Source organism: Lissotriton helveticus, chromosome 2_1, assembly GCF_964261635.1.
Source record: "Lissotriton helveticus chromosome 2_1, aLisHel1.1, whole genome shotgun sequence".
NCBI lineage: Eukaryota > Metazoa > Chordata > Amphibia > Caudata > Salamandridae > Lissotriton > Lissotriton helveticus.
The window spans coordinates 464,754,034-464,777,997 of NC_136059.1; the positions used below are offsets into that span (position 1 = coordinate 464,754,034).

General features: G+C 45.9%; 1 protein-coding gene across 1 annotated transcript in view; it reads left to right on the forward strand.

The window, feature by feature from the left end:
• Positions 1 to 23,964, forward strand: part of MAP3K1 (mitogen-activated protein kinase kinase kinase 1) — a 563,015-nt gene that overhangs the window by 305,268 nt on the left and 233,783 nt on the right. The window contains exons 7-9 of the mRNA XM_078675109.1: positions 9,616 to 9,737; positions 19,077 to 19,158; positions 22,131 to 22,305. Coding sequence (XP_078531235.1) covers positions 9,616 to 9,737; positions 19,077 to 19,158; positions 22,131 to 22,305 — 379 coding nt within the window. The remainder of the gene's footprint in view (positions 1 to 9,615; positions 9,738 to 19,076; positions 19,159 to 22,130; positions 22,306 to 23,964) is intronic.

Sequence of the window (23,964 nt, forward strand, 5' to 3'; positions counted from 1 at the left end):
GGATGGTAAAAGTACACTTGAGGTAGGTTCTTATGGTCAAAATTCACTGGGGGAAGGTTCTTAGGCCAAAGTTCCCTTGTAGCGTAATAAGTGTGCCTCTCATAGAAATGATGCTCCCAGCGTAGGAAGTGCGGCTGCCCAGGCGCTGCTGGTAATGCTAAATAATGCCCCAGTGTCAATTATCAAGTAATTATGCCCCCGTAGGCCAGTCAGTGAAGGACGGTTCCCAGCCAAGCACAAAGCTCACACTCCAGGTACCCGGCCAACCCGCACCCCTCTCCCTCACTGCAGCCTGGTTGCACTGAGGCGTTACCTGGGGTGGTGGTTGCGGGCGCGGGTGCGAGGCTCCTCTCCCCCCGGGGCCTTGGGCTCAGCAGGCGCTGCACGGGTGGGGGTCACAGCCACACAGCGCTCCTTTAGCACAGCGCTTAACAGTGCCTCCAAGTCCTGGAAACGAGGGAGCCTCCTGCCACACAGCGCTTCGCTTCTCAGCTCTACACAGCGCGCTCCGGTCCCAGTGGCGGTGCCCTCAGGGCCAGTTTCAGTCGGCTTGCGCCAGAAGCAGAGGCAATCACGGAGCCCTCGGGAGGATCACGGCGCAAGCAGTGCTGAGGGTAGGCACAGCGTTGCAGGGCAAATCTTGAGAGTGTTGTTGCTGTTCCAACGGGCAGTATTTAAAACGCTGTGGTCCAAGGACAGGTAGTTTCCTTTAGCTTAAAAAGGGTGCAGTCCCAAAAAGGCAATCTTTAAAAGGTTGAAGATTCTTTAAAATGTGGTTCAAAGAAAAGTAGTTCCTTTGGGATGTTGTGGAGACACTCTGTTGGTGATGATGCAGTCTCACATGCAGGGCAGGATCAGCAGACAGTAGGGCAGCTCAGCAGGTTGTGGGGCAGCAGTTCCTTGGAGCAGTCAGCCTCCTTCCCAGTGGCAATCCTCTTGCGCAGCAGTCCTCACTCCAGCAGGGATTCTTCCAGGACCAGCAGTGTAACAAGAATGTGAGGCCAGGACCCTCCCTTATATATCTTTTTAGTCTAAGGGCTAGAAAGTGGTGGAAGTCTCTGGAAGGGTCTGGGGGCAGGGGCTTCTGGAAGAGTCCAGGGTGTTCTGATATGTTCCCTGCCTTCCCTGACCTAGCTGTCACAGTGACGAGAGACAGGCCGTTAAGGCTACAGTGGGCAGCCCGTCACAGCTCATCCCAGGGAAGAAGGTGTGGATCACCACTCCCACCTCCCAACCCAGGCAGGCTATCAGTACGCAGAGGGGAGGGGGGAGTCTGCAGCCTAATCTAAGTGTAGGCAGGAAAAGGTCCCCTTTATAAAAGTGGGATCCCTAGCGTAGTAATGCCCAAACCCTATATATCATTGGAAAGGGTTCCCCGCCCCGAGTCCAACAAGACCAAACATGATAGACTTATTAGGTCCCTGTCAGAAGTTATTCCATAAGGGGAGGTTCCAAGCCTATTGGAGGATTAAACCTTACTGCGGTAGCAGTGGCTTGTGGCAGATATGCCAGCCTCACAAGGTTTTAGGGAAGAGCACCTGCACCTCAGCACTGTTTAGCAGTGGTGAGGCGCCCAGAGTCCTAAGTCCAACAAAATATAGTATAAAAATGGGAGGCAAAAAGGGCAAAAATGTAGGGGAGACCACCCTAAGGCTGACAGGTCTAACACATGTCCCCCCCAGCTGAAAGTGGGGAGAACTACCCAACCTCCAGGGAGTTCTCATCACTAAGGCGGAAAAACCGAGAGAGACCGTCAGCATTGGCGTGGTCTACTCCGGGTCTGTGTTCCACCCTGAAGTCCATCCCCTGTAGGGAAACGGACCACCTCAGCAATTTGGGATTCTCGTCCCTCATTTGCATGAGCCATCTGAGGGGCCGGTGGTCAGTCTGGATCAGGAAGTGGGAGCCAAACAAATATGGCCTCAGCTTCTTCACAGCCCAGACCACCGCGAAGGCTTCTCTCTTTATCGCACTCCACTGCTGTTCTCGGGGGAGCAGCCTCCTGGAGATGAAGGCTACTGGTTGGTCCCTTCCCTCCTCATTGAGTTGCGAAAGTACTGCCCCTATGCCATGCTCTGAGGCGTCCGTTTGGACAATGAACTCTTTGGAGAAGTCAGCGGCCCTGAGCACAGGAGCGGTGCACATGGCCTGCTTTAGAGAGTCAAAGGCTTTTTGGCAAGCCTCTGTCCAGATCACTTTTCTAGGTTGTTTCTTAGAGGTTAGCTCAGTCAAGGGGGCCACAATAGTGCCATAACCCTTGACAAATCTGCGGTAGTATCCTGTGAGGCCCAGGAACGCCCTGACCTCAGTCTGTGTTTTGGGAGGCTCCCAAGCCAGGATAATTTCTATCTTGGCCTGTAGGGGCTGCACCTTGCCCCCTCCTACCAAGTGTCCTAGGTAGACTACCGACCCCTGCCCTATCTGGCATTTGCTAGCTTTGATAGTCAGGCCTGCCTGCTGCAGAGCCTGAAGCACTTCCTGGAGGTGACCCAAATGGTCCTCCCAGCTGCTACTGAACACAGCTATGTCGTCCAGGTAGGCAGCAGAGAAGGCCTCTAAACCGGAGAGGACCCGGTTCACCAGCCGCTGGAAGGTGGCAGGAGCATTTTTCAGTCCAAAGGGCATCACCCTAAACTGGTAGTGGCCCTCTGGGGTGGAAAAGGCGGACCTCTCTTTAGCTCCATCTGTTAGGGCGATCTGCCAGTACCCTGACGTGAGGTCAAAGGTACTCGGGTATCGGGCAGCCCCCAGCCTGTCAATGAGCTCATCCGCCCTCGGGATAGGATGAGCGTCAGTCTTGGTCACAGAGTTCAGTCCCCTGTAATCCACACAGAACCTAAGTTCTGGTGTGGTGCCCGGTGGGGCAGCTTTTGGTACCAGAACCACCGGACTGGACCAAGGGCTGTTGGAGGGCTCTATCACCCCCAACTCCAGCATCTTAGTGACCTCACTCTGGATGCTGGCCTTCACCTTATCTGACAACCTGTAAGACTTGGACTTGACAGGGGGGCTGTCTCCTGTGTCCACATCATGGGTACACAGGTGGGTAATCCCAGGGATAAGGGAGAACACTGAGGAGAACTGCCCCAGGACCTGGCGGCAGTCCCTCTGTTGCTCAGGAGTCAAGGATGGGGAGAGGACCACTCCCTCCACCGATCCATCCTTCTCTTTGGAAGCAAAGAGGTCCGGGAGAGGTTCACTTTCCTCTTCCTCAGCCCCATCAGTTACCATCAGTAAGGTAAGCTCAGACCTCTCATGGTGGGGTTTGAGGCGGTTGGCGTGTAGCACCCTGTGGGGCTGCCTGGGGGTTTTAAGGTCCACTAGGTAAGTGGCCTTGCCCTTCTTCTCCAATATCTCATAAGGGCCTGTCCAGCGATCCTGGAGGGCACTAAGCTCTCCAGGCTCCATGACCCACACCTTCTGTCCAGGTTTTAGCTCCACAGGGTGAGAATTCTGGTCGTACCATTCCTTCATTACCGCCTGGCTGGCCTCTAAGTTGTCAGAAGCTTGTTTCCACAACTTAGCCATTTGGCTACGGAAGGCCAGCATGTAGCTCACTACATCCTGGGGAAGCCTCCTTGGAGTCTTCTCCCACCCATCCTTCACTAAACTGAGAGGCCCCCTAACAGGGTGACCGTACAAAAGCTCGAAGGGGCTGAAACCCACCCCCTTCTGCGGTACCTCCCTGTAGGAAAACAGCAAACAGGGCAAGAGGATGTCCCACTTTTTCCTCAGGCCCTCAGGCAGACTCCTGATCATGCCCTTTAGGGTCTTGTTAAATCTCTCCACGAGACCATTGGTTTGTGGGTGGTAAGGGGTGGAGAACTTATAAGTAACCCCACACTCCTTCCACAAGGCTTGCATGTAGGCAGACATAAAGTTGGTACCCCTGTCGGACACCACCTCTTTGGGAAAACCCACTCTGGTAAAAATCCCCATCAGGGCCCGTGCCACTGCAGGTGCAGTGATGGTTCTCAGAGGGATAGCCTCTGGGTACCGGGTGGCGTGGTCCACCAGAACCAGGATAAACCTGTGACCAGAAGAAGTCGGTGGATCCATGGGCCCAACAATGTCGATGCCCACCCTCTCAAAGGGGGTGCTAACGACAGGCAGCGGTTCCAGGGGAGCCTTCAGCTTAGTCCCTGTTTTCCCACTAGCTTGGCAGGTCAGACAGGTCCTGCAGAATGTGTCTGAGGAGATCCTCATCTGCGGCCAATAAAAATGTGGGACAAGCCTAGCAAAGGTCTTGTCTTGGCCCAAGTGTCCTGCCAATGGGATCTCATGAGCCAGTTCCAAAAGAAAGGCCCTGTAGCACTGGGGGACCACTAAGGCCCTTGATGACCCATGCACAGGAGCCTTGGGCTCACTGTAAAGGAGCCCATCCTCCCAGTAAATATGATACTTCGCGGAGGCATTGCCTGCTGCTTGGGCTTCGGCCTGTCGCCTCATGCCCTCAAGGGTAGGACACTCCTTCTGTGCCCGGCAAAACTCCTCCCTGGTGGGCCCTCATTCCACCTGCCACCCTGCAGGGGTAGGTAGGTCCCCCAAGGGAACAACGTCCCCCTCCGTGGACTCCGGTGCGACCTCCTCAGGTGCCCCATCCATCTCACGGGGTGACTGCTCAGGGGCGGGCTTCCCACGCCCTCGGGCTCCTCCCTTCTTAGCAGCTGGCTGGGCCATTTTCACAGGCTACAGCCCTGGCTGACTCCCTTTCCGGGCAGCCATAGACCGTGTGGTAGCACAAATCCACTCCGGTAACCCCAGCATCTCCACATGCGCTTTGAGCTCTACCTCCTTCCAGGCAGTATGCTCTAGGTCATTCCCTAACAGACAGTCCACTGGCATGGCAGGGCTCACAGCAACTCTTAAAAGGCCTGAAACCCCTCCCCACTCAAATGGAACCTGTGCTATGGGATAGTGACCCCCCCTGTTGTCAGCCATCACAACTGGATGGACCGCATCGGGAATTATTTGCTCTGGGGACACCAGCTGACTCCTTACCATAGTCATGCTGGCACCTGTGTCCCTCAGGGCCTCCACCCCCCGACCATTGAGGGTGACCCACTTCCTATACTTGGTAGTATTTGAGGGCACATGGACCTTGGGAACCATCTCACTGTCTCCCAGAGACACTAGGACAAGCCCTGCCCCCTCACTCCCATCATCTAGGGACAGCTCCTCCCCAAGCGCTACACTAGCCACCCCGGGGTTTTTACCTCCAGTGGGCTGTGGTGCTCTCTTGCGACACTTGGGATCCCCCTTGTAGTGTCCAAGTTCACCACACTCATAGCACCGGACAATTCTGGGCTGCTGACCTTTGTCAGGATAAGTGGGCTTCTGGTGGCCAGATTGGGGCTGGGACCCAGACCCTTTCCCTTGTGAATTATTTTGGGGGCCTTTGGGAAACTTTCTTTTTGTCTCCCCCCTCTTTCTTCTGGTAGGAACCCTGACCACCCCTTTGGGAGTCCCCCCCAGAACCCTTGTTGGACACCCTGGTACTGACCCAGGTGTCCGCCTTGGTGAACTTGCGGTCAACCAGGTGTTGGCGCAGCTCTGGAAAACATTTCTCTAGAAGGTGCTCTCTTAAAAACAAGTCATACAACCCTTCATAGTCATGCACATTGCTGCCCCTCACCCAACCATCTAAAGCTTTACTAGCGTAGTCCAGGAAGTCTACCCAGTTCTGTGTTTGTGGCTATTCCTAAACCTCTGCCAATACCTCTCAGGGGTAAGACCGAACCTCTTAAGCAATGCGGCTTTCATGACAGAATAGTTAGTCTGGTCTTCCTTCTCTAGGTAAAGGAGGGTGTCCCTAACATCTGGAGGTAGGTACTTATACAAACCACCCCCCCAATAACTCTCTGGGACCCCATGGGCTCTTAAAGATACCTCATAGGCGGCTAACCACTTATCAATATCATCCCCCACGTTAAAACTGGCCATCACATCTTTAGGCATAAAGACCCTGGACTCACGTGAAGCTTCCATAGGTACGCTGCCACCATTCTTGTTGCTGTTGGCCCCTACTTCTAGGGCCCGGATTTCCAGTTCCTTCAGGCTGAGCTCATGGGCAAGTTCTTTTTCTCGCATAGCCAGTCGCTTGTTCTCGCGATCCTGCTCCATGGCCCACCTTTCTCTTTCCCGCTCTTTCTCCAGCTTGGCAAGCTCCAACTTGAGCTGTCTCTCCTCCCTCCTGTCCTCCAGGTCCTCTACGGACAGGCTCTTCACTGATACACTACTGCCTGCCCTGGAAGGTACCCTTGTACCTGGTAACAAATTACCATTTCCCGCCAAGTGCAGTAGGTCAAGGTTTCCTGTGGCGTCATGCTCTGGTCCTTGCTCGTCCCCATCTCCTTCTGAGTGGGCTGTTACCCATGCTCTCAAAGCTTTCTGAAGCTCTGCCTTCTTGGCGCTTCGCTTGAAGGGCACCGCTTTCTCCTCGCAGAACTCTTTGAGTTGCGCCACTGTGTAAACTTCCAGATTGGCCAGCTCGAATTCCATGTTGCTAGGTGGGGCCTCAGACGTTTGTAGAGAAAACCAAATGGGACTTAGGCAAAAGGACTTTTAAAAAGAGCAGCCAGTCAGGGAGAATTAAAAAAAAAATCAAAAATGCCAATTGGAGAGGGTAGACAAAAATTCAGTAGAGTCAGGTGTAGGGTTGCGGTGTACACTGCGTCGCTGCGTGGTGTTACACAAGCACAAGTCCTATCCCACCGCTCGATCACCAATGTTAGAACCGGGGTCTCTAGTTGGCAGGGGTATGCACCCTAGTCCAAGTAGGGACCACCGCTTCCGACCTGGTAGCTTGGCGCAGAGCAGCAAAGGCGTAACTTCAGAGGCAATGTGTAAAGTATTTGTGCAACACACAACGGCGATGACACAGTAAAAACACTCACAAGAGGAACACCACACCAGTTTGGTATAAGAATAAGAATTTCTTTATCTAAAAACTATGCGAGAACCAAAAGCAGGTAAATCCAGCTCCAGGCAAGATCAATAATAAAAAGGATTCCAATTTCCAAGCAAGATCAATAATCAATAAAAATGAATCCAGTTCCCAGGCCTGATCAATAATAAAAAGGATTCCAGTTTCCAAGCAAGATCAATAATCAATAAGAATGAATCCAGTTCCCAGGCCTGATCAAATCACCAAAAGCTCATGTGTGCCAAGGGCTCTTGCTGGTAATGTCTTTCTCACAGTGTCCTTGGATGGTAAAAGTACACTTGAGGTAGGTTCTTATGGTCAAAATTCACTGGGGGAAGGTTCTTAGGCCAAAGTTCCCTTGTAGCGTAATAAGTGTGCCTCTCATAGAAATGATGCTCCCAGCGTAGGAAGTGCGGCTGCCCAGGCGCTGCTGGTAATGCTAAATAATGCCCCAGTGTCAATTACCAAGTAATTATGCCCCGTAGGCCAGTCAGTGAAGGACGGTTCCCAGCCAAGCACAGGTACCCGGCCAACCTGCACCCCTCCCCCTCACAGCAGCCTGGTTGCACTGAGGCGTTACCTGGGGTGGTGGTTGCGGGCGCGGGTGCGAGGCTCCTCTCCCCCCGGGGCCTTAGGCTCAGCAGGCGCTGCACGGGTGGGGGTCACAGCCACACAGCACTCCTTTAGCACAGCGTTTAACAGTGCCTCCAAGTCCTGGAAACGACGGAGCCTCCTGCCACACAGCGCTTCGCTTCTCAGCGCTACACAGCGCGCTCCGTTCCCAGTGGCGGGTACCTCAGGGCCAGTTTCAGTCGGCTTGCGCCAGAAGCAGAGGCAATCACAGAGCCCTCGGGAGGATCACGGGGCAAGCAGTGCTGAGGGTAGGCACAGCGTTGCAGGGCAAATCTTGAGAGTGTTGTTGCTGTTCCAACGGGCAGTATTTAAAACGCTGGGGTCCAAGGACAGGTAGTTTCCTTTAGCTTAAAAAGGGTGCAGTCCCAAAAAGGCAATCTTTAAAAGGTTGAAGATTCTTTAAAATGTGGTTCAAAGAAAAGTAGTTCCTTTGGGATGTTGTGGAGACACTCTGTTGGTGATGATGCAGTCTCACATGCAGGGCAGGATCAGCAGACAGTAGGGCAGCTCAGCAGGTTGTGGGGCAGCAGTTCCTTGGAGCAGTCAGCCTCCTTCCCAGTGGCAATCCTCTTGCGCAGCAGTCCTCACTCCAGCAGGGATTCTTCCAGGACCAGCAGTGTAACAAGAATGTGAGGCCAGGACCCTCCCTTATATATCTTTTTAGTCTAAGGGCTAGAAAGTGGTGGAAGTCTCTGGAAGGGTCTGGGGGCAGGGGCTTCTGGAAGAGTCCAGGGTGTTCTGGTATGTTCCCTGCCTTCCCTGACCTAGCTGTCACAGTGACGAGAGACAGGCCATTAAGGCTACAGTGGGCAGCCCGTCACAGCTCATCCCAGGGAAGAAGGTGTGAATCACCACTCCCACCTCCCAACCCAGGCAGGCTATCAGTACGCAGAGGGGAGGGGGGAGTCTGCAGCCTAATCTAAGTGTAGGCAGGAAAAGGTCCCCTTTATAAAAGTGGGATCCCTAGCGTAGTAATGCCCAAACCCTATATATCATTGGAAAGGGTTCCCCGCCCGAGTCCAACAAGACCAAACATGATAGACTTATTAGGTCCCTGTCAGAAGTTATTCCATAAGGGGAGGTTCCCAATGTTAGCCTATTGGAGGATTAAACCTTACTGCGGTAGCAGTGGCTTGTGGCAGATATGCCAGCCTCACAAGGTTTTAGGGAAGAGCACCTGCACCTCAGCACTGTTTAGCAGTGGTGAGGCGCCCAGAGTCCTAAGTCCAACAAAATATAGGATAAAAATGGGAGGCAAAAAGGGCAAAAATGTAGGGGAGACCACCCTAAGGCTGACAGGTCTAACAAGGACATACCCCAAATGTATTCTCATTATAAAGTTGGGATTGCTGTGGATGGTTCGGATTTTTTGTAATGCTTTGTTTCTTTTTCTTTGATGTTACTGTTTGGCCAGTTGGTCAGACTTGGCTTGCAACCTGTAAGCCTTACATCAACTGTACCTGACAAGTGTACCATTATCTGTATATAGTTATGTCCCATAGTTTAATATATTGCAGAATGCAAACTGTACTACTGTGTATGAAGTTTATTACCAGGTTGTGCTTTTATACGCAAATGATACTGTAGGATGATTGAAAATCCTAATAAAAACGTATTTAAAAAAACAAAAATGGACAGCTAAAAAAAATACATTGATGACCAATAGCAAGCACATATTTCAGGATTGATAACTACATACTTGCTACATTATCAATTCTTGGTGGTTGTAATGACCATCTCTTGCATATGGTTACATTAAAATGTGTTTTTTTTTATAAATATATTTTTTTTACTATATTTACAGTGAAATGGGATTATTCTTCCAAACCTGGTTCTAGTTTTGGGGTTACAAGGAAAAAAGGCTTCTGTCGAGATGTTTGGTTGAAACATGCATGTTTGAGATTCTCTTAATGTGGAATATTGTTTTGTTCAGATTTTTTCGATCCAGTAAGAAATTACTCAGTAACAGTGATGGACTTTGCCACAGGATAATTGTTTGTAAAAGGCATATTTTGAATAAGTTGTATTAAATCTTTTTCGTCTCCAAATTTTTATAGCGTGAAAGATGAAGAAGAACAAATGTGTCCAATTTGTTTGCTGGGCATGCTGGATGAGGAGAGCCTAACTATATGTGAAGAAGGGTGTCGGAACAAGTTGCACCATCACTGCATGTCCATCTGTACGTGTATTTCATAATTTGTTACTGCATCATAATGAACATTCACATTCAAATTTTGAAACTACTGCCATTCTACAATACAACAAAGTAGTGAATGTATTCTTATGTAGAAACTGTAGGTCTTTGTTTATAGTGATGGTCGATTGCTTAGAGGTTAGAGATAATCGTATTTGATCTTGTTAAAACAAATAGCTTTTTAGTATTTTGCTTGCCCCTTGTTACCATTTGTTACTTGCTTCAAATGTGTGCTGTTCCCCTGTAATCCTAAACAGGTCTTGCCATTCGGTGTAATTGGGTGTTGGGTAATGCCATGTTAGCCAAGAGTTAAGAAAACGAGTGGTCTGATGTATTCAACCAAATAACAAAACAAGCATCCATCAAGCAGATCTGGTTGCCTTTCCAGGCTTTTAGGTCTGCTGAAACTAATAATATGAACACTCTTGACCACCTTTTTCTTTCCAGCTTCGTGCTATCTGGCAGGAGTGGTTGTATGTACAAATTCCTCCAGCTGTTTTGTATTTGTAGCGATAAGGATTTTCTAATATATTTAAATCTAGCTATGTCCAGTCAGTTCCATTTCTTACCCTTACATTACAGTTTCTTTCAGATGTCTCAGGCCTTGCCTCTGTTCTGGTTAAGCTTGCCTTAGAGTTTTAAACTTGTAAGTGGAGTTTGAAAGAGTGAGTCAACTGGTTGAGATTTGAATCTTTGATATACAGGATCATTACATTTTTATATGATGTGTGCAACCACTGGGCCACCTTATGTGCTATTAGAGCTCTTACCATCTCCTAAGTCACCATGGCACGGATACTGTAATGTCTTCATCACTGCTTCTTCGGTGTTAGTATCTTGGCATGCTCCCATGCAAGTTCCTTCTCAGAATTGTCCAGCTATCTGAACAACAGAGCAAGCCACTGCATGCCCCTACTCTTAATCCCCTGGTACAGTTGTTAGATTTCTATAGTACTATCTTTTAAGCTGTTAGCTATGTTTAAATGTACGTGTCTTAAACAAATAAGCACCTATGATTAAACAGTTCTGATTTGGTTTTGATGTTCACAGAAGAGGCATCTATTGCTGTTAGTTTACATTGTCAGTTCTCACGAAATAAGGAGATACTACTCACTTACTTGAATGTACTCCCGTTTGTTTTGGGATAACTTAAAACAGAAATAAAATATTGATATTACTTTACTTTGCAGCAGCAGTCACCACAAACGTGAGGGAACAACATATTAAATTCCCCTATAGTTAAAGAAACCGATTGGGCAATTTTGCCCACCAAAACATTCTATCCACTTTTATATAATTAAGCAAGAAGACTCCCTTTTATTTTGAAGTCTGAGGGAACCTAATGCAGTTATGCTAAGGGAGCACACTTAATACAACACTCAATACTCACTGATCATGTTACCATTTATCAAAGCCCTTTATGTATTTTACTCATGACTGACGGACAACAGATCTAAGTGTTTGGAAAGTCTTTACTTTTGATCCAAAAAGCCAGTTCGGCATCATTGAGAACGGTACTAGATCTATTACACAGAGAGGTCATGAAGGCTTATGAAGAGTTTTAAGGGTGACAATTGGAAGCTATAGTCCAACTGGGATAATGAACATGGTTGAAAAGGATAATCAGCAGTTCCTAGTCCAGGCCAACGAGCCCAATGCTACTGTTTCTTGGAGACCAAAATTCCTTTTCACACACACTGCATAAAGGGCCAAGACGGCCTCTAGAATTAAGGACACAACTGTGCCAAACAAACCTCTGATGAGGAAACATTAAAACATGGAGGATCAACTTCAAAAGGAACGTTCACTCCAAAGTTCCACGGACCTTATCTTATCTTATCTTATGCTGTATTTATAGAGCGCGCTGACACCGGAGGTTTCCTGGCGCTGTGATTAAGATTGAGGGTGGAGGGCCTAGTTTAAATGAAGTTTGAGAAGAGCCAGGTTTTTAGGCTCTTTCGGAAACTTAGTAGGGAGCCGGAGGTTTTGAAATGGAAGGGGAGGGCATTCCATAGTTTAGGTGCTAGGAAGCTGAATCTGTGGCCGCCCAGTTTTTTTAATTTGACCGTCGGAGTGGTGAGAAGGTGGAGATGAGCAGAACGAAGATTGTGAGCCGGGCAGTGGGAGTTGAGGAGGGATTCTAAGAAGGCCGGGCCCTTAGACTGCCGGGCCTTATATACCAGACAGCCAATCTTAAAAGCAGCTCGCTGTTCAATAGGTAACCAGTGCAGCTTGGCCAGGAGAGGCCTGGCGGATTGCCATTTGGGGGTTCTGCAAATGAGTCTTGCTGCCTGGTTCTGCACCAGCTGGAGGCGATGGAGGAGGGACTTGGGTAGCCCCCAGTAAATAGAATTGGAAAAATCCAAGCGGGAGAGGACGAGAGAAATGACAATTTGCACCAGGGATTCATGGGAAAATAAGTGGGAGATCTTGCGAATTTTTCGTAGCTGAAACATGCTGGCAGAGATGATGGTGCCGACATGGGTTTTTAGGGAGAGGTCAGTATCGATGGTAACGCCCAGGCTTTTTACCGAATTCGAGGGGCTAGGTGGCGCACCGAGCTCATTTGGCCAAAGTGGGGGCCCCAGTATAGAGGGCTGGTGCCAGGCAGGATGAGTTCCGTCTTCTCAGGGTTTAATTTAAGCTGGTTGGAAATCATCCATTGTTGGATGTGCAGCATTACTGCCTGGAAGTTGGATACAGCATCCGGGGAATCTAAGGGGAAAATAATCTGCATGTCATCAGCATAGTTGAGGACAGTGCAGTTCCAGATGCTCAATGAATGGATCAGTGGGCGCAGATATAAGTTAAACAATAATGGGGAGAGGGAGGAGCCCTGGAGGACTCCACAAGTGGTGGGGACCTGGGTGGCGGTGAAGGGGCCTAGGTGGACAGTTTGAGCTCGGCCCGAGAGGAAGGACTTGATCCATTCCCAGGCGGGTCCCTGGATGCCTGCCTGTCCGACACGGTGGAGGAGGATGTCATGATCCACCGCGTCGAACGCGGCTGACAAATCCAGGAGGACCAGGGCCTGAGGGGACCCTCTGTCGGCATTCTCCCGAAGGGTATCCAAGACTTTTAGAATGACTGCCTCGGTGGAATGTGCTGGTCTGAAGCCAGCTTGGTTGGGTACCAGGAACCCGGAGCTCTCGATAAAAGCCGAGAGGCAGGTGGTAACGTAAGCCTCCAGGAGTTTGGAGATGTAGGGCAGGAGGGAGATGGGCCTGTAATTGGCAGGGTTAGCGGGGACGGCTCCTGTTTTTTTTAAAAGGGGGACCAGTATAGCTTCCTTAAACGCCCGAGGTACCGTGCCAGAACTGAGGGAAGAATTCAGAAGGGGAAGAATACAATCAGGCAGAGCAGAGAAAATTGCCCTGAGAACTTGGGGGGGGCAGCAGTCCCTAGGAGAACCAGATTTGACACGAGTGGTAAGCTCGGAGAGAGTGCTGACAGTGATTGGTGGGAACTGGTTAAAGGAACAGGGGTTGAGAGGGGGGGGAGTCAAGAGGGCTAACAGGAGTGGAGAGAGGAATAGCATTCTTGATATTTATAATTTTTTGAATAAAATAGGAATTGAGCGAGTCACAAGTTTCTTGGGTAGGGGTCTTGGTTGGGAGTACTCTGTGGTCGGATGAGAAATCGTTCAGAATTTTAAAAATGTCCTTAGATTTATCACTGGCTGTGTCGATTCTTTCCGTAATGTGTGCGGCCTTTGCTTTAGTGGTGGCTTTTTTGTAATCATTACGGGCCCTCACAAACTCAGTACGATCCTCCTTAGTGTAGCCCCGTCTCCAGGTTCGTTCCAGGTGGCGTAATTTGAGTTTTTGAGCTTTTAGTTCCACCGAGAACCAGCGATGAGAGTTGCCATGTCTGGTGTGAGCAAATTTAGTAAGAGGGGCGAACGTATCACTGGCTGATGACAGCCAGGTGGTTATCCCGTCCAGCATAGAATCGGTATTTGATTCAGGATGAGTAATGGGACGGGTATTGGTCAGGTGGTCAATGTATCCCTGAGAGTCATAAGAATTCCATTTACGACACAGTCCCCCGGGATGGGAGGGGGCCTTAAGTTTCCCTTTAATTGAGATAGTGACCTCGATCAAGTGATGATCTGACCAGAGGCAGGGGGAGATGACTGGGCAAGACAGGACGAGATTGTGGGTCCAGATGTGACCCTTGATGTGGGTAGGGGAGGAAATGTGTTGGGACAAATTGAGGTTTGTCAAAATTTCAAAGAGTTTAGTAGCGTGGGGCCCGGCTTGGTCATCATCGAACCAATAGTTGAAATCGCCGAATACGGCGAGTCGAGAGTGAAGGGTAAGCAGGTCAGCTACCTGCTCACTGAAGGACAAAGGGAACGATGGCATCGACTGGGGGGGGGGGGCGATAGAGGAGTACAATCGCCAAGGCACCCCCAGAGGTTTCCAGACTGATGACAATATTATCTACCCCGGGTAAGGTAAGTGAGGCAGAGGTGAGGAATCTGAAATTCTTATGTATAATGGCCGCTACTCCCCCTCCAGGGCGACTCAGTGGGCGGTTTACATTAAGGATGTAATAATCCGGGGGGAGGGTCGCCAGGATATCCGGATGGGAGTCTGGTGTAAGCCAGGTCTCTGTCTACCTTAAAGGGATGATAAACATTTGTGACCAGATAATAATAATAATAATCCACATTTGTATAGCGCCCAATCACCCGTTAGGGTCTATAGGCGCTGGGGGCCGTCGGGTAGATTAAGCAAGCTATTGCCCAGAGTCGCATGGTGCTGGGCTAACCTGCCGCCGGAGCTGGGGATCGAACCGTGATCCCCAGATTCCAACGTCAGTCGCCCTGGCCGCGGCGCCACACCTCTCCTCAAATAGAGGACTCTACACAAGGAGGACACAGATAGAGATGGTAGCATAAAATGTAAGATTTAAATGTGGCAAGTAATTTGTAGAAATTGCTCCATGTTTTGTCAAACATACCATTGTCAGTACAGCATAAATACATTATTCATTCATGTCTGATAATAAAAGTTTTCAAGCCAGTCTTCTATCAATTGAGTGTTTTGTATTCAATTATTCAGAATCCGGTTTCCAGCCACTATGAAGGCATGTATGGCCAACATTGTTATTTTCCAGTAGGGTTTAAGATTCAGTGTAGATGACAATAGGCAAAATAAAAAGGCCATCCCTAAAACATCCAGTAACTGAGTTCTGTCGCGTACATGACTAATCATTTTTCATTTTGTTGCAGGACCATATTTTATGGCTGCACACAGTACCACAGGCCCCAAAAAGGTCAAGTCTAATTTCGTTGTGCGAACTGGTGTCCAGTATAATCAGAGAACACGTTTTTGTGGTCTCAATTTAAGATTAAGAACCTTTTTAGCACTGTCATAACTCTTGCTGATAACAAAACCATCATTTTATGACAACAGTGAAGAAGAGGGCTATCACCTCGACAGCAGAATGTAATGCAAGGCAGCTCCATAATGTTATTTATTTTTTGCATAGTAAGAGATGTGTTCCCTGATTCAGTGGTGAAACATGTAGGCAAAACATTTCTCTTAGACGGGGCGCAGGTGATAGTCCATAACCTAATAAGGACAGTGAGTAAATAAACGCAGGCAAAAAAGTGACTATTGGAAAATGTTCCAAACTACAGATCACCAGTTTTAGTATGTTCGTTATGACTTTCTTGGTTGCAAGTGTCTAAATTTGGACCTGAGGTTCAGCAGTACCTACTATATATGCCGTTCAATGGAGAACATCTTTTTGGACCACAAGTAGAGATTGTTTGAGGATATTCTATGCATGCACTTTATCAACTGTGAAATTAACATAGGTGGCTGTGGGGCAGACACCCAGTATTAAGGACAAAGCAACACTATTGGTGACATGAATGGCTCCTAGCGGGCGAAGTCACTAGCAGTTTCCTCAAGCTCAGCAGTATGATTGGAGCAATTTTTGTTGAAGTTCTAGGGCAAGAAGAACTCTAGAAAGAGATTTCTCTCTCCCTAAGCAATTAGTCAGTACACATTACCCTTGATGTTAGGTGGAAGATTGAGCATACGCCGGTGATGTTGCTGCACAGACTGGGACTTACCGTCAATGCTAGGAAGTTGTTTGTACAGCTACAACTGATAAACATTTTGATTGCCGTACCCAATTCTGTCACTTCAAAAGCTTATCAGGCAGGCGAGAGGATATTGGCATTTCAGACAGCGATTCCTCTTTCCAGACATCACTGTTTCTGATGTTGAGCAAAATAATTAAGTTGTTGGGGGATGGCTTAATGCTTTGTTTTAGTTTCCAAGACACCTCTCCAAACTTGCCCCTTTATACATTAGTGGTCTCAAGTGACTAAGGTTTGGTAAGATCTAGTGTAGTCTGAGTAATGGCAAATGCAGATATCTCACAAGTCAGACTTTATATTTCACGGCAAGTCGTCACTTAAAGAGCAGCAACAGCATATCAGGGCTTTGGAATTAAAAGCAGTGTTTCCATTTCTCGCCTTCCTCCCAGTGGATCAAAGCAGTGTTAATTCAGACAGGCAGTATCACTATAATGCATTTCTTGCAGATGCAAAGGGGGGTGGGTGGTCTCTCTCTAACACCCGTTTTAAGAATAGCACAACATTCTGCTCATTTGGCTTTGTGTCCTCAGATACGTCTAACAGCAGAACATGTACTGGGAATGGGCAACAGATTTACAGATCTGCTAAGCAGGGATGAGTGAAATGAGTGAAAGATATAGAAGGAGATAGAATTGAGTTATTGCCAAAAGTGTGGCACTCCACCTATGAATGTGTTAAGAAGTCACATATAAAAAAAATATGGCAAGGTTCCTTCTCCTGGTGTACACTACTCCGGTCTAAGAAGCCTGCCTTTTCGGTAAATTGATCAGAGAGATTTGATTATGCTTCCCCCTCTCCTAATACTCTTTCCATCTCTAGTATGATCTTTCATTGAACATGATTCTCATTGCTTTCATGTTAGCAAGACTTGCATGGAACTGTAAAGTACTTGAAATCTTTGAGCCATGCTGCATTCAATCACTTTTGCCACTTGAACCAGTAAGAGGACCAGCAATTTCACCCAAACCCTCAATCGGTCAACCTAGCAATTTAGATCCTAAAATCTGTGAATTTATTTACTTGGTTACCTCAAGAGCTTATGAATATTCTGAAAGAAGCTAGCTGTCCTACCATTAGAGAGTGCTATGCTTCAAAATGTTTTGAAATCTTTGAGCCATGCTGCATTCTACCACTTTTGCCACTTGAACCAGTAAGAGAACCAGCTATTTCACCCAAACCCTCAATCGGTCAACCTAACAATTTAGATCCTAAAATCTGTCAATGTAGTTACTTGGTTACCTCAAGAGCTTATGAAAAGTCTGGAAGAAGCTAGCTGCCCTACCATTAGAGAATGCTATGCTTCAAAATGTTTTGAAAGCATGGTAATCCATCGCAGGCAACTGTAAGATAATTTTAAGAGTAAAAATTCAGCTCTTGGGTTAGCAGATGCACCCATAAACATTAGGTTTCTACCTCCAAGAACTCTGCCACTACCTCGTTGGATCTCATTGTTTTAGTTAAGGACAATGTGTGCCCCTTTGGAGTCTCTTTGCAAATCCACAAAGGGTGATGGAAAAAGGCTTACACGTTCTTGAGGTTAGGTGTGCTGTAATATATTTGTTTGCCTAAAGTCAGTCAGAAAACTAAACCGCAATTTGTAGCTTTCTCTGAAGTGTATCATGGCAACGCTTTCTCAAAATAGGGCATTGCTTAATTAATTGTCAAATGTGGTTGGGTTTGGCAGGCTAAAGCGAAGCAAGTATTAATGAGCACACCCAGGCTTACTTGGAACCTACAAAAGGAGCACTGTTGATTTTGTGGACATTTGGAAATGTGCTATGTGAACATCAGTGCACACTTTTAAACATGTATGTATGTACATTGTATTTCTCTGGTGGAGGCCTGGCGAAAAGGCAACAGAGCACTGTTCAGGGTTCAGGACAATCCTAAAAACAATGATTGGTAGCAACAGGAGTTGGGTTGTGGATGTTTAATCCAGTGTGATGTAGTGTTCTTGAAAAAGTTGAGCCTTCAACTCTTTCCTAAATTGGTGCAATATTGGGGCAGTCATGATGGATACGAGGCAGATCCCAGGTGCATAGATAGAAAATATGTGCTGCTTTTTTTTTTTTACTTCTGAATCTGTAGTACATTGGTGTCCTGGCTGTGCCAAAAATCAGAGATGGTGAGCTTGTCTGCAAGATAAGAGGGTTTTAGTTGTGATGGCTTTGTAATCTGGTTTTGAAGATGGTGCGGTCTGGCAAGCGGAGCCAATGGACTACCATCAGGATGGAGATGAACACTACTGAGCACTACTTTTAAACACGAGTGTTGTGATATGCCATATTTGCACTGTATCACAAGTAGTTCAAACAACTTTATTCAATGCTACAGCTACTCCTTTCTATTACCAACAGCTTTAAATGTTGAGGGCACTGCATTTGTTACAGCAACCTATACTGCAAACAGTAAAAACTACTTACCTCTAACAATCTGTAAAATCATATCTGAGCTTCCTACTGTGGCAGCTGCTGGATACTGTCACAATAAGAAAAAAATAAACCTCGTACGCAGACAGAATAATTCTGGTGAGGAATATACAATGAATCTATGGTGGCGTCTGTGTGTAAGGCGTTGTGGGTTTTTGAGAGTGTGGTAGCGAGTCATTCTATACAGAAACTTTGTAGAAAAATAAGAGACCGTGTTAGAAACCAGAACTAGATGACAGGAGAACATGAGGCATGTGAATAAACTACTTAACCAGCTCAAACTGCCTACTCCACGATTTATATGATCGGAGTCGATTTTTTTGATTTGCGATTCACATGAAGAGGAATACTGTCATAGATTGGTGCATTGTCCTCCAAGTCAACCATCCCACCTGTTGTACAATGGACTTTTGCTTAACTATTTTTCCCTGTGGAGTAACACTTCTTGAAATAAGGGAAATTACTCTTCCCTCCTCATATTTGAAACACTTGACGGCAAAATGCTTTAAATGTTTCCAAAGCAGCCCTGTACTGATGCTTCTCCTTTTCTGCCACAACACAAAAGCATACTATACTAACCACTGTATGCAATGGAGCTTAAACCTCTGCAAGAGTGTCTTTTAATGTCATGATTTTGGAACTCTGCATAAGCATCAAGAAAACCAAACCAATATAAAAATGTTTAGTGTAAGAAGTTTTAAGAGTTGCTTTAATATGTGTTTACATAGAATCGTCATGCATTAAACTGCTTTTACTGTTGTGTTTTTTTTGTAGGGGCAGAGGAATGTAGAAGAAACAAAGAGCCTCTGATCTGTCCTCTGTGTAGATCGAAATGGCGGTCACATGATTTTTACAGGTGCATAACCCATTGTGATATGTGCATTTCTGCAGCTCTGCGTATAGAAGCAAGACCTGCCTTGTTTGGATCCCAAAAGTTAGATAAAACTCAGGCCCTTACTGCTACTCCAAAATAGGATGATCTTCCGATATATTTGCAATGCCAATAAAGGGCATACATTGCATAATCCTGTTAGTGTTTATCAGAATTGAAATAATAGTAAAAGGAAGTAAGCTGAAAAATCTAAACCAGAGCATAGTGTAAAAGTCATAAAATACCAAAAACTAAAATGAAACTTCCCTAGCATGAAAACTATCAAAATGGTGAACCAAAGGTCTCAACAAATAATACTCCCAACCACAACTATCTGACAAAGATGAGTAAATACATAATTTCAAAAGGAAGATATTTTCATCTGCTATCTACTCTTCCATAATAAAGTTGTTCCACAAACACACTGATTATAACCCACTATGTTGATCATATATCAATGGTTATATGACTAGTCCTGTTGTTAGATGTGAGATGGGCTTAACAGAGTTACTGATAGCATTGAAATGTACGAATGAGACTAAAATATTGATAGCCTAAGGAGCTGCATTTAACCATAACCAACTGCAATTTGAAACATGTTTTAAAACTGCAGAAAACAAAAACAATATAACTATACTAGGAGAGGGAATATCATGACGTATCCTTGAAAACAAAAAGTAAACTTTTTATAATTCTATATATATTAATTCTCACACTCCTCTAATAGTAAGATTGAGCAATAGCCTGATTGCAATTCCATCTCTGTGTTCCTCTCAGCATCTTCCAACATAATATTCCGTGGAGTCTCTTAGAGTCATTATTAAAATTTGCTATTTTGTAGATCTGGCCTGGGAAGAAGCTCTCAGGCCCTTCAACTATCTTATGAGATTTTGGTAAATATGGTGTAAAAATGTGGAATTTAGACTTCTGACCTGTGTGATTTTATGGGTCCTCTCTATTGCCCGTTTCACTCAATGTTCAATTAGTATTTCACTGATTACCTCCAAATTTCCATGGTCTTAATTTTCATTGTGTTATGACCCAATGTTATATGCATCACGATCAGTTAAATAAGATACAGCAGTGTCATTCAAACATGTCTTCCTCACTACAGACACATTGAAATATCCTTGAAATAATCCATAGTGAATTTAACTGTTTGGTATTTGTTTTTTTTAGAAAGACTGTGTGGATTTTTTGTCAAAACAAAGGCCCCCGTTATTCTTAAAGTTCTTGGACTTTCATGCCCAAGGTCAATCGACTGATAGGTCAGTTCAGTAGACTAATTCATTATTTCCTAATCAAACCCATGAACTTGCAAGCTTACTTTTCCTCATTTTCTAAAGAGTCCCAACACCAGCTCAGGTCCCATTGATGTAGTAAACCTTTCATCTCTGAAAGTTATTTCGATCAAGTGAAACTTTACTATTAAGGCTATAAAAATTCCCCACTTGTGGAAATACCTAAATCTGGCACTCTGAGATGGTTCTTCATGCATCTGCTAGGCTAATCACTTGCACAGAGTTTGATCCTATCCATCACAATGAAATGGCTTCCTATCGAGGCAATTCATTTCTGCAAACATTGACCAATACTCACAAGGCTCTTAACTCCAGCTCCCCGTCCTATTGAGCTCAAACACTGCCCATTTCTGTAGTTCGTAGCTTAGACTCTCCTTTACAAAATACTATCATTCAAAAACTCAAATGCTCTAAGGAGTCTTTGACCCAGCTGTGTCACCAGTGTCTGGGACACCATCCACCTGGTCATAAGAACATAATATTCCTACGGAGCATTCAAAAAGGAACTAAATTGTCTGTTACATCGCTACGTTGCATACAATGATGACAATATTTGTGTCAAGTGCATTATTTCAAATCACTTTGTGGGTTATATCTCACACAAGTTTCTATTTTCCTATCTGTTTTCCCGCAGTTTCCACATTTGTAACATATAAAGTTTGTCATGATATGTTTGTATGTTAATGCATTATCTGTTTTTATTTTATTTATAATCTCTCTCGTGGGACCTGTAACTGGTAACTTGGTTTTAGGTAAAACTCTTCTGCATCCTATAGGTCACTGTAGAAAACAACTAAGCAAAACTGCTAGTTCTTAAGCTTTGGAGGCATATTTTGTCCAGCCATCCCTCCCGTGGAATCCTGCCCCATCAGTATTAGTTCTTGAGGGGTGTCCAAGGTATTCTGTAAATATAAACCTTCTTCAAAAGAAAGAGAAGCAATTGAGTCCACTTTCTGTTTAACTCCCATTAGTTGACCATGTTCACATGTTTGAGAAGGTCTTTATTTATTATCATTGAGTTTTGAAACAACCTTCATTTGGGCACACCCTTTTCGGCTGTGGGAAACCTAATACTTGTAGAACAGTTCTTCAAAAAGAAGTGCTGTACTTAAAACAGTTACTGTACAAAAGCGAAAATAGTAAGTGGTTACTTCAACTGGCGTGATGCAAGATTAGCTATGTGTTTCTGGAGAGCACTCAACAATGTATTACAGTATGATAAGGGAGAAGCATGTGTACTTGACTGTTATTTTCATAGCAATCTAAATTTAGCAGAGACCGAAGTTGATTTTAAGGCACGTCATAGTAGATATTGCATGCCCAAATGTTTTTCTTCCTATTGTGCAGGCAAATTGAAAGTCCTGAACATATGCAATAATTTACATGTGCATTAAAATCAAATACACTTGACCACCTGTTGAGGGATTAATTGGCCTATGAATTGAAGTTTTCAATGGTAGTACTTTATCGTAGACCTAAACAACCACATCATATTTGGAAGTATGAGCAGATTTCAGGTCTTTCACCTTAGTCTACTTTTCAAAGCTCGATGTGGAGCTGTTTCTGATGCTGGTAAAAAAAAAAGCTAATAATTTGAAAATCTATATTTCCACTTCTGAAGTTAAAATTGATAGCTCGTGTGTTTTTTCTTGACAGTCATGATTTGCCTAGCCCTATGGGTTCTCCTTCCAGTGTCCGTTCTGCACAACAGCAAGCACTCCAGCCGCCTGGTTCACCAAGAAGATCACTTGATAGTAACTTCAATCTAACTAACTTTGGGGTTCAACAGATCCCTCCTGCATATAAGGATTTGGCTGAGCCTTGGATTCAGGTAATTTGAAGCAAAGAGAAGAGTACTATTACTACTTTCGATACATTTTGTGTGGTAATTGGATATTTTTTTTACTGTTTCCTGCACTTAGTGCTACACACTGTGGCCCGATTTATGTGCAGCCAGAATTTAGTTTGGTTATTGTGGTAAATAAATAAATAATACCTCTATTTTTGGATGAATAAATGAATAACAGATAGCTCAATAAATAAGAGTCAAGATTCGAGGTAGTAGGAGTTTTGCAGGTTTAATACAGCATAAGGACAGGAACAGGACAACCTGCATAGGAATAGGATGGCAGGGCCCAGCAGCTGCTGGGGCTGGATCTGGGATGAGCGCGCTCACCTTTAATAACAATACACGATCATATATACTAAAACAGTTGCATTACAATACATACGATAGGCGGAGCAGTGGGTGTGGTCAATAGCAGTCGCGAAAGATAAGGGTGAAAGTGGGTGTAACAGAGGCGTATACATAGACATGTGATGCAAACGTAACAGAATATGTCATGAATGGGGCGGAAACCATGGAGGGGGCTACCTGAGGAGCCGGGACCTCTAACCTGATGGTGCGCGCAAACTGGCAATGACGTATTACTAGGAGAAGCTGGGGGCTTCGAACTCTGTGCTAGGAGCAGAGACTGAAGTCTGGAGAGTCAGGGCGACATGTACCTAAGCGGTATCTAGTATCTGATGTTTAGGGAACATGTTGATATGAACTAAGAGTCAGGAGGGGAGAGGCTAACGGACTCTAAGACTGGAGCATGCATTATTCTATATGTAATGCGTGATGAAGAATATTAAATGACCATTAAATGCAGTATTTCTCTTACATGGAGACGTAAAGGCTAGACAATGACGGAATCTATTGATGCGATTCAGTAGCTTTAGGAATGCAGAGAAGGAGGACTGAACTGATAACTGGAATCATAACATACTCTTGGCAGACTCAGAGGCAGAGCCAGGCTGAGCCGGGCACTGCGAGGCAGGAAGTAAGTGAAGGGTCGAGGATACAGGTGGGGGCTGTATCGCTCCTCAGCGAGGCTTCAGGAGACAGGAGCTGAATCTGGTGTCCAGGCCCTTCTGAGGCCTAGAAACGGGGACTTTACAATGGAATAACGTGCACACTGAAAAAACGTGGCAACGTAACTTTACATAGGCCTGATATTCGTAGTATTCACGAGAACTGGAAACTGACATACTAGAGATGGACACAACTGTAATTGCGTCATTAATCGAACATAGGGAATGCATATGCATATTTAATCATGCACACATAACATATGATGGATGACACATAGGGACACAGAACACGGCAAAATTTACTTTTCCACATTCCCTCCTTGTAACTACGTTTCCATCAGGAAACATCAATATTCATGATACCATCTATCATTTCATACAGTATCATTTGCTCGTCTCGAATTATCCTGGAACGGGATCTAGAACGGGGCTTGGGACTAGGAATACATGATGTAGCACAAATGCCACAAATCGCAGGGCCACATTGTATACAGAGGCAGCAGCTGAATATGATCGCTACTGCAATACCTAGAAAGGACAAGACTTTCCATCCCCAGGCGGAAATTATATTCCAGAACCAACCGGACCATGTCCAGGTGCCTGGATCTTGGTGTAACAGATGGGCAATTTTATG